We start from the raw sequence: 11,813 nt of genomic DNA on the forward strand, positions 1-11,813 counted from the left end.
CTTGTATAACAGCCAAGGGAAAAATAGTTTCGTTACAAATTACATTATCGATGTGTAAGAGCGAATTATCATTTCGATAAAATACCTTAACAATACATTTTTTAAAGTCAGAAGCTAAAGATTACAAGCGTCCAGTTAAGGAGATTCTAATTCTTTCATGATTTTTAAGAAATAAAATACCCAATAAATAAGTTATTACTATTATCATGATTAAAAAAAAGTTATTTCTTGCAAACGCCACGACAAGATAGTCAACTCTCATGTAAGAAAGAAAACTTTGCGTTCACGGGTCATCCATAATGTAAAATTATCTGAATTATTCGTATCCGTATCGTTAAATATCAATGATCCTTATAGTAATTTAAAAATCTCCGAAATATTCCATTTGTTTCGCCATTGCGCTATACGTAGAATCGTTTGCGTATTTCACTTACTACGATCGTTACATAAAGTATAATTAAATAGATGCAGCATTCACTTGACCAGAAGATAAGTATAATTTATCGATGCCTTGACAGGCGTATCACCAGAACCGTTCAAACGTACCTCCGCATATAGAAGTTCAAGCTGAACCATACGTCGTGAATGGGTCAATGTTTCAAAAATTTCTAATCTAGCCATTCATTGGCACTGGTAAAGGACATTGCACTTGCCACACGATTAAATGACTCTGTTCTCCGTGTTCCTCGGCATTCACAACTACAGCATTGTTCGATCGTTCCATAGTCTCTTCCGTATCTTCTCCATCACCTGAAGAAATAACGAATAATAATTACAAATTAGATAGATCCAACAATGATGTCACGATAGGAATCAGTAAAAAGTGCGATTGTCAGTAACATTTTCTGTACAGTACGATGCATGACAGCTGGAAATGCCCACCCCCAGAGAATGAAAAAAGCAGCACGATAATTGAAAAGTTGCTTGAGAGACGAAAGTGCAAATATACCTTTGTATTAATGAAAATTATTGTAAAAATATAGTTTGTGCTGTACAGAAGCCGCAGTACATCAACTGTCTTGATCTTTGAATTTCAGGAATATAATGGAATAATCGTGTATACACGTGTTACATGTACATTTCAATATGCGTCGATGTATATTTGTAGAGAAATGAGAACAAATGACCATTTTTAATATATTATGATTAGAGATGTATCTAACTACTTGCAAATTTGTTAGTTTAGTATTTCATAAGACCGTGCACAGAACATACTCTCGATAGTTAGTATAGATTTCATCAACGGAATAACAGAGATAACTTATACAATTGTACAAATGATTGTATAAATCGAAAGAAAGACCCATCAACCGTTTTTCATTTTTCTCTGGGGGCGTACCTGACCAATTGCCATACAATCAGATGAGTCGCCACGTCACTCTCGTCTTCCGCCTCATCTGCTGTAAAAATATTTTAGTAACGTTCACTCTGTTTTGGATTAATGAATATTTAAAAAAAAAGAATAAAATTGAGAAGTATACGAATTGATTTCTCCGCGCTGTAAAAGAATTTAATTGAACTATAAAAACGATGAAACTTAATTAAGAATCTAATTTATAGTTACTTACCAACTCTGAAATCTATGTAACCTTCACCTCCGGAAAGGACAAGCATAGCCGGTTGAGAACCATCGGACACTACACTTTGGCCGCCATGCCCTGGAATATAAATTTTTATACGGATTAATTAATTATGCTGATATTGATATGGATTATTTAAATCTTGCATCAATGCATGCATTGTAGAACGAAGTTATCACTTATAAACGTACCAGGCACTGCAACGAACATTTTCACCGCGTCTCTATGTCCATGGAAGCTAAGTTGAGCATGAGCCATACTGCAATAAGGTATAAAACTGCCGGGTGTAACGCCACGTTCCGAGGCGAAGATTCTGACACCGACTCCTGGCGCATCATTTTTAGGATTTCCTGCTTGAACCCTGGATACCGCTAATGAGCCACCCGCACCTGTTTTAGAAAGAAAGGAAAATACGACCATTCGTCAATAATTATTATTCATTTGCCACTATCTCAGATAACTATTGCTTTTCGTAACTTACTTTCGGATAAAGGAACTGAGATAATTACTCCGTTTCCTGTTCCAATCCATAGTCTATTCGAGGATATGAGTAATGCAGTAATTCTTACAAACGAGAAACCAAGTTTCCCGGTTCCTAGCATTTTGCTAACATAAGGTTCAATGTCAACATCTTGAAGATGTTGATAAGTGTGAGCGTGATACAACCTCAGTGTCGAATCTAATCTGATGCTGACCCACACCCCTTCTCCCAACCAAGCTAATTGTCTTACTTGGGATTCTCGACGTGGATGAGCATCTACGGTACACTGCAAGTTTTACATTAAAATGTGAAATACTACTGTTAAGTCATTAATCATTGAAACTGGATCTATTACATGAATTTTATTCCTATATCCGCACCATACAGTTTTGCCGCTAACAGCAGTCATGCACCTAATTGAATGTTGTGGACTACCCAACGTAATCACATGGTATTGAGACAGATCCCATTGTCCATCTGCACCTCTGCGAAACAACGCGACAGTACCATCGGCAAGAGCAACGAGGACTCGACCTTGTACGTGACTGAAAACAAATTTTCATGTTAAACATACATGAACCAAAATACATATTCCAAAGCAATACTACATTTTATCAGTAATTACATACACGATAGCTAGTGCGGCATCCTTTAATTTAACAGAGTGTAGACAAACAGACCACTTAGCGACGGCTGAATGAACGAACACTTGACCATTTTGAGCTCCAAGCCACATAGTAGGTTGTATCGAAGACATTTTTTCTATAGTCGTGTCTTCTTCGATATTATTCTCATTTTCTTCAGTTTCATCATTTTTCTCTTCCAGGCATAAACTGGACGTTTCTAAATTAACTTTCACAAAGTGTACTTTCCCTAAATTTATCGTTTCACTGTCTACATTCTCTAAACTTTGTCGCTCAGTAATAATAGTGTTTTCATTGGTCTCATCTAATTTTTCTGCATTTTCATTATTCTGTTGTTCCGAAACACGACCCGATTCATTCTTGTTCTTATCCGTTGACGCTTGAGCTTCTGGTTTATTCTTTTTATTATTCTGTTCGGTACTCGCGTTTAGTTCGTGGTTATCGTTCTCGATTAATCCATTGGCAGTTCGAATCAGGTCCTCATTCGCGGCTTGAGCGTAATCACTCTCTTTAGCGCCAGATACACTTGCGATACAAAGTAAGTGTCCTTGACAAACGTTAAAGACTTCCAGAATATCGGCTGGATTATTAGCATCTATCACAGTAACTTTAGACATCTTCTGCGTCGATGTGCAGATCCATACCAACGAGCTCAACTGTTGTTCAAACTGTTCTGCTTCCACTCTTTGATTTTCGTTTTCTTCAAGCTCCTTATCTAAATGTTCAATAGCATCCTCTGCTTCAGTTTTTGTATTCGTGTTCACTTCTTGAGCTTCGGCAGCGTAAAATACACTGCCCCCAATCATACAACCACCGTCTCGTGTTTTACCACCACTTAAAATCACACCAGCTCCGCACCATATCTAAGAAAAAAAGTTCGAAATTGAACAGACATTTTTTAATAAATACCGTAATTAGCTGACGTATTCAGAACAAATAAAATTTCACCTTCATGCCAGGTTCTGATTCCTGTAAGGGTCTGCAATAGACTGGTACAGGAACGGGTTGTCTAACCGGTGCACTTGGTTTTCCAGGCAAACTCCAACCGTAGGCATGTAAACGGCCATCCTCTTTCCTAACATGTGCACGAACTTGACGGTATTGCTCTCTTCGTTCGTTCGCACGTCGTGCTACGAGTTTTTCAGATGCTCTGTAAAAATTGAGCGAGAGTAAATTAAATATTAAATCAGTTTTTAAATTACACATGATCAAGACAGAACTTTTTAGTTGTAAAAGTTAGTAAATTTACTGTTGTTCGTTCAATCACATATTCCTATGAAGACTCTCTTGATCACGGGACTGTTTCTTGAATTCGAACGATGTTTTATTCCGACATTTCTTTTCCATCATTATTGTATAACAATAGTTTCAGGTACGTTATTACTTTTACAAGGAGATTTAAATAGATATATTCACGTGTAAAAGCAGAATGTTAGACATAGAGCGGAACAGATTTACCTGCTGGCCAATAAGCACCCCACCGAAAACCAGAAAAACCAGGTATCTCTTGACAACGCCATGAAGGAGAGGCAAGGATGAAACCCGAACGAAAAATCAAAGCGTAGACCAAGAGTGAAATAAAAGCCAAGTTTATAACATAGTTCAAAATTTCATTTATTTGTTGATCAATGATGATCATATATTATTTTTCCTTTCAAAAAATATACAAACTTTTATTTACAAAACTATTGCTCTTCAAGCATGACTTGTCAAAGGTAACAAACAATTTACTTCGTCAAAGTCGTCATTACTCAAGTACCCGTATAGCGGGCTGTAAATTCATTTATGTTGTACGTGTATATAAACAACATTCTGACGATGAATTCCTATGTAATTTTATTATGTATGAAAAACAGATAGGTCTGTTAGTAAGACTAAGATCGTCAAAAAGAGAAAAACAGTAGTTTGAGTGCAACAAATCATAATCCTACGTCGATACTTAATGATAAGAGCGTATATCATTGCGCGCAAAATATACCACGATTTTTCTTTTATCAAAAAATGGCAGGTAAGGACAAATATAATAACAATTTGTTAAAGGACCATCACATTTGCAATTCGGTCAGGCAACATATTAATTAGAAATGACTCACATTTCTTTAAGAGCGATCAAGAGTAATTGAGAGTCACGAAAAAAAATTATGGATCCCAACTGACCAAACAGGACTCTAATCTGTAAAGACGATTTCGATTCAAAAAAGATCAAAAGTCAAAATATCGAAATTCTCTCCCATAGAGTCAGAAAATTTCTTGCTGTCATTGCAATAGCTTTTGTAATGATCAAAGAGAATAGTGTAAAGTTAGTCTAACGAGTAGTACTTGTCTTTCTGTAAAAATTTTCGTTGCAGAAATGATCACGATCATGGTGTATTATATATTCAAACTAATAGAGTTGAAAAGAGAGCTAGATGATTAAAGAAACAATTCTCTATATAGAGGATAGAGAACAATTTGGCAGATTTGTGTCAAGTTGACATAACATCTAAGTGCATATATAGAATTTGATTGATTTCTCACATGGTGTCTCCCTGGTCGAAAAACTCATGACGACTTTTCAACGTACGTCTACGCATGGTATCCAAAGGAGGTGCTGGGACAACTTGATTCGTTGGTGCACTGTACCTAATGTGAGGTAACGTATGTGGTCCGCGAACCAAGGCTCCCCGATCCGCAGGTCCTGTGAAAAGATTACTAAAACTGCGAAAAGAAAGAAATGACAAATTATTATTCGATTCAATATCACACATTTTCGTGATACAAGTACACTAACAATTTCCACACTTTCCCTCCTGATATACTAGTAGGATCAGTCTTAGAAGCCCTTATCATTTCAGTCCATCTGACTGCTTCTTGAAGTTCCATGAATCGTTCTTTGTACTGATTTCTTTCCATAAGCACCCTAGCCATTTCGACTCTGGTAAACCTCTTTCTTTGTGCTAATGATACGTCTTCCTCGTCATCACTCTTAGCTGCCTTCGCTGCTGCTTCTGCTTCCTCTTTAACTTTCTTTAATTCTTCTTCAAGAGCAGTAACTTTTTGTCTTAAACGCTCTCTAGCCAATTGCAAGCCACGAACCTCCTCACGCAATATTTCTTGTTCACTAAAAGATGAATTTGATACATACACATGTAATAAGCAACAATGTATATTAATTATAGAAATATGTTTACCTGGTGAGTTCATCCACTTTTACAATTAAATCGTCTTTGACGATGTTCAGCGCATTTCTGAAAGAGAGATGCAATAATATAAGACATTAATATAGCGTCGTCATAAACGTCGATGTAAACAAAGTACTCACTTCGTAGCCAAGAGTTCATTGTTTTCCATGATAAGATTTTCGACCTCCTTACCCATTCCTGAAGCAATATCATTCCATTTATAAAATATAATTAGTTTATATGCATTATTAGCAATAGTATATCAATATCTTACCGAAAAAGTTGTCATTTACTGCAGGAGGAGTTATTTACATCATGCGATTATTTAGTAAAAATATGACCACGTCCGGTAGAAGACAAGCCATAAAACATAAAAACACATTAGTATATATCTTTACAAGTTAATCACGTCGCAAATAGCTATTTGTAATTTCGAAATGTTTACTTTTTCTTGTAATTGTCTTTTTCGTATTAATCCCTGGAATTTCAGATGTTATGTGGGCATAATTGTAATTAAATGTTAAATTGACTTTCATCAAGCAAAACTGATTTTAGTTAAATATTTAAAGATACAAAAAAGTTAAAACATGCTTGAATAACACAAAACAAGTATCGTGCTATTTGACTCGTCAGAAATTGATTATAATGAAGATTTTCATTCACTCTAGTATTCGAAGGATTAAAACAAAAATAAGTAATGATTTGTGCATGAATCTTTAGTTATTTTATTAAACGTACCCGATGAGGCATATTCTCCTGGGTGAACCCAACTACCTATGGTTTTGAATTTTTCGAAGGTATTAGTTAAAAAGCTCTCGAAAACGACATCACACGTTAGAACTTGATCAGTTAATTACCAGTAATATCAGCTCCTTCATCCATTTCTCCTAATGCATCGACATCCTGAAAACTGAGTTCCTGATATAATGTATTGCCGCTACGTTGCTCCCTTTCTGTTCTACTTCTGCCACTTGGAGTACTAGCCAGTTTCTCTGTAGCCGTTGGTGATGTCGGAGTAATCAAAGGTGGTGGTATTTCAGTTTCTGGACTTTCATCTACGAGCAAACAATTACAACAAAATATAGATATAATATCATTAAAAATCTTGAGGTTCACATGAAACAAGAACATACGTCTGGAAATTGCTGTTGTTTTGTTAGCTTGCACTGGCTTATCTGTTAATTGACTTTTATCAGATGTTTCAATAGCAGCTTCGCTACTACTGTCCAACATTTCAGTTCTTAAGTTAGCAGCTGTATTTGGTGGGCTTTCTTCTTGTACTTCTTCCGCATTTATGCTAGCTTCTAAGCTCTGAAAACCATAACTCAATGGTCCAGAACTTCGTGACATGTGAGCTAACCCAAGAGATGGCAAGCGGGATGGACCACGACCACTAGACGCATTTTCTAATCTTTCTGAACTTCCAACTAACATCTTTGTTCTTTCCATGTAATCTACATGCGTTTTAAATAGTTCCGTATATCTCTCATGCAGGCGTGTATATTCACGCTTCAACTCAGCTTCTTTTTCTTCAAGACGGACAACTAAACAAATACAAAAACAATATTCCATATATGTATCAATAATTGAATCAGAGCTATATGTGTCAATGGAACAAGTTCTAAGTTTTGATGTACATAAATATAAATTATTCATGTTGAATACACTAATAAATAAGGCACTTCGTACTGAAACAGAGACTTAGAACATGCCAATACTCCAGAGTTAAAATCAAAACAAATAAAATGTATATATATTGTATGGAATCAATTCTATTCGTACACTAAATAACTATAAAACAAAAAAAAGCTTTCTACTCTACTGTAGAGGGGTGTTCTGTGAAGGGATGAACTGAGAGAGCCATTGGCATTTGTACCGTGATCATGTGAATTTTTTGTCTTCAGTTCCAGCATCCTCACAATTGACTCCAAACTATCAATTTTTGACAAAAGTTCTTTCCTTTCATCTTCTGCAATATCTTCAAGTTCCAACAATTTCTAACAAAAGTGCCATAAACATTAGCTCCTTTCAAGAAACGTCACAGTTATTGAAATATAAAAAGTAATACAAGTCGTACTTGATCAGATGTTTTTCTTAATTGTTTCTCCCTTTCATATTGTGTAACAAGTTGTTCATTGTCTTCCCTTAATAACTCTAATTCGACTTCACGCTCTTGATTTTCAGTGTAAGATATGTCTAGACATTCTAAAACATTGACTAGGAGAGGCATTAGGTCTTTTACCACATCTTCATCGTAACGAGCTATCATCTTTTCAAATTCTTGATAAATACTGCCAGCGAGAGACTGCACTTTCTCTGACATAACCACATGACTATCCTCATGGGTTCCATATACGGTTTCTTGATCCATCTCTATTTGACTCATTTTTAACACCTGAAATAAAAAAAAAATTCATATAAATATTATCAAATCATGTAACTCCATTCATTTACGTAATTATATCTGCAAATTCTCCTGCATATTAATCATTCTTTCATCAATGTATATAATATTACATTTCAATGCAATTTTCAGGCATTCTGCCAAGTAATAGTTACAAGGTAAAAATGACATATCAAAAGGACATTATTGCACAACTATAGAAGAAGTGAATTTTCATTTATTGCGACTCGAACGACATATATCAATAATATTAATAAGGAGAACAATCGTTACACTCAACTGTTTGGACTTTTATTTAGTATGTACTTGGACTTTATATACTCCTATCAGTATTCGGGAATTGTTTAACATAGGTTCAAATAACGAGACATCATTATAGAAGCGTTAATTACAGCTCGATAGTAATCGTAATTCGTTTTATCGTCGCACTAATTGCCGAATACGGCTAAAGGGTCCCCGATGAACGTTCACGAGATCCAAATGTCAGACGCATAACTGCACATAACCTGGCACGGTACACTTTACTCGAATACAGAATACGTATACACTCCTAAAGCGACAAAATTAAATCAGGTCATCGCAACTTGATCGGAGAACTGTTGTGCCCCGCGACATTCGGTCATTCGCATTATCACTATTTTTACGTGCGCTGTACGATCCCACGAGAACGAGAAGTGGAACGTCTTGCCTTAGAATGACCTGTCCCGTGTTGTGATCTTTGACGTTTCGCAACACCACTGGATCCCTTCTTGGTTCTGCTTTTTTTCTTCCGTTATTTTTTTCACTCGGTTGAACACGCTTATCTGTTAAAACGCTGATTCCTTATTATATAAAACGCACCGAGGTGGCGCAGACTAGACGAAACATTTTCCGTGCATTATGCTATCGCGTTTGACAATAGCCAATTTCATTACTCTCTGTCAACTCTGTTGACGTTGACGATCGTCTTTACACGCTAATCATCGCCATTTTTCTTCGTTCACTACGTGTCGCATCGTAATCGTATCGTAGATATCGTATCGTTAACTGTCGTTAACTTCTGGTTAACTCCTGACTGCTCCTGACTTCTGACTGCTTATGAACTTATGACCACTTGTGACGTGACTGACGTGTTTAGTAAAGGTTGCAAAAGGTATGCAGCATACGGGAGTGAACTAGCAACCCTGGCGGAGAGAAAGACAAACCACGAAAACGAATTCTCATTTTTCTGGTACACTACACTCGAACAAAATGCAATAAAATCTCGATATTTGTGTTCAGAAGACGTAGGTATGCCAATAGCACATTCTTAGAACAATTGACAAAAAATAAAATCTCTCTAAAAATCTGTTTTTCTACAGATTTGAACATGAAATTACAAAATCGGGCTCTATAGCGCTCTGTGGGATTTTACAAGGAGTATTTGTGATAAAAAAAGTCATAAGAGAATATTACTTCATCGCCTTAAAATCTTGGAACTGTGAAAATCGTAAAATCTGCATCGTTTAAATTCTGGCGCTGCCATTGTATGCCAGTGCCAGCTGCCAGAATCGCGAGTTGCGGCCCCGCGCTCGATGATTTCGCGCAAGCAAATATTACTTTCGGACCAACCGCGCGGTTTGTCATTTGCAAGGTCTGCAGTCTGCATCGTCTGCATGCGCGCATGCACCGTCCGCACTACTTCATACTGTTCATAACCGTCTATGCCTGTGACCGTCTGTACCTTTTCTACTTACGATTTATGCTTACGCTCAAAATAAACACCTGTACAGCCCATCTTGCATTTCTGTCTGACCGCTGTCGCACCTACTTCTTTTTACAGGACTTCATACTCCAGTTAGTAAGTTAGGATAGAGCTCAGTGGCCACATTGCAACCCACGAGGTAGTGATCTCTGATGGCAGAAAGAGGCATTACAAGTTGATATCTACATGTACCATTTGCTATATTTGTATTTTATTAATTTGTAAATAATTAAATAATAACGTTGTACGTACGAAATAGTATTGATAATTATTAAATACGTTTAAATTACGCTGTAATAAAGTAATAAAGAAAGATGTAATGGAAGATGTAGATAGAAATAAAATAAATAAGCGCAATACTCAATCGCGGTAATTTGAAAATAAAAAGAGAACATTTCTTGTAACATTCTGTCACTATAGTAGAATTCCATGTACGATCGCTAATATAAACTAATATGAATCATAAATGAAGCACGGATACTGACGTAGGTGTTACTATCATTCTCGTGTTAGTGAAGTTATTGTGCACCGTAATTAATTTCCGATAAAGATAACGTTTATATCTTCGGGAAGCATTGGAACTACGTGGAATTGATTAAACTGAACTTTGTTCTACGGGCACTTGCGTACTTTATTAATTATGGATTATTAATTTAATCGCAGATGGAGGTTCACTCCTTCAGTACGTGCTTATTGTATAAACAAGCAAAAATAGTCACAGTAAGTGCAAAGTTGCAACTTCAATACGATTTCGTAGTGTGTAACAAAATTGCAGAGTATTTTTCAAGGTACAAAATATTATTATGATTGAATTTAAAATTAAGTTTTTTTTATTCGATAGAAATGTTCTGTAAAAAGTTGAAAGTGTAAATGTTCGTTACGTGAGGTATCATGAGGATTTATTTATTTCCTTCAAAGAACAGATGTCTCCGTTTTTATTTTCTTTCTAAATTACTTTTTCTTCGTCAGTTCCACTCTTGTAGTAAAGAATACACGTATAATGTTCAGTCTAAATTAGTTGTCCACCCGCACCCCGCATATCAAAGCACTGTACGCGTACAGACAAACTGACATTTACGATTGACGCGGGGCGCATTCCTCCTCTTTGATACACTTTATTGGCCTAATAGAGCCGAATTGTTGCCGTATCGTGTAAAGCAGGCTAAGCCTTGGACTAGCTGTCTAGACGACTTACAAAAAGCTCTTCCCTTTTGTGTGACAATCGCGTTGCATGCAAAACAAACGGTACAGCGTGGAACACGGGCACGTGTGAATTAGGTCGTACTTAACAGCATTGATCACTTTGCAGATAAATCGTGCTTTAAGCGCAGCGAAACAATCGAGTGTATATTTCCTACGTTATTCAATTTTTCAAGAGATAAATTAATGACGCATTTCCTACTCTATATTCGGGACCAAAAATTACTAATATAATGCTTTTAAAATGAATACTTTATACACAGTTAATACCAAAAATCACTGGTGCAATAATTTATGTGATTTTATTATATTAATTTATGTAATTTAATGATACATTTCCTACTCTATATTCGGTATCAAAAATCAATGATTCAATACTTTTAAAATTGATGATATTTTTTCTACTTTATACGTATTCAGTACCAAAAATCACTGATACAATGGTTGATCTTGATCGAACGAGCTTCGCTCTAATCGCGTTATGATATAAGTCGAGCTATCTATAGTTGCAGAACAACGGCAACTTTCTCGTTCAGCACGAGCGTAGGATTATCAGGCTAGGCCAGATTAAGGATGTAACGTTTGTTGTAGGCGCATAGATCACGATGATGATCCGTAAC

General features: G+C 36.1%; 1 protein-coding gene across 1 annotated transcript; it reads right to left on the reverse strand.

The window, feature by feature from the left end:
* Nucleotides 1-6: 6 nt before the first annotated feature.
* On the reverse strand, nt 7-9,400 carry syd (JNK-interacting protein syd). The gene is given in 19 exon segments (XM_026813338.1): nt 7-750; nt 1,340-1,400; nt 1,569-1,658; nt 1,772-1,969; nt 2,062-2,606; nt 2,691-3,568; nt 3,654-3,855; nt 4,164-4,211; nt 5,223-5,402; nt 5,476-5,805; nt 5,876-5,932; nt 6,007-6,064; nt 6,141-6,158; nt 6,605-6,640; nt 6,724-6,921; nt 7,000-7,410; nt 7,743-7,863; nt 7,944-8,261; nt 9,111-9,400. Coding segments are annotated over 19 exon segments (3,780 nt in total). The 5' UTR covers nt 9,138-9,400; the 3' UTR covers nt 7-746.
* Nucleotides 9,401-11,813: the final 2,413 nt, after the last annotated feature.

This window comes from Ceratina calcarata, unplaced genomic scaffold (genome assembly GCF_001652005.2).
Source record: "Ceratina calcarata isolate Rehan_Ccalc_2016 unplaced genomic scaffold, ASM165200v1 scaffold328.2, whole genome shotgun sequence".
NCBI classification, from domain to species: domain Eukaryota; kingdom Metazoa; phylum Arthropoda; class Insecta; order Hymenoptera; family Apidae; genus Ceratina; species Ceratina calcarata.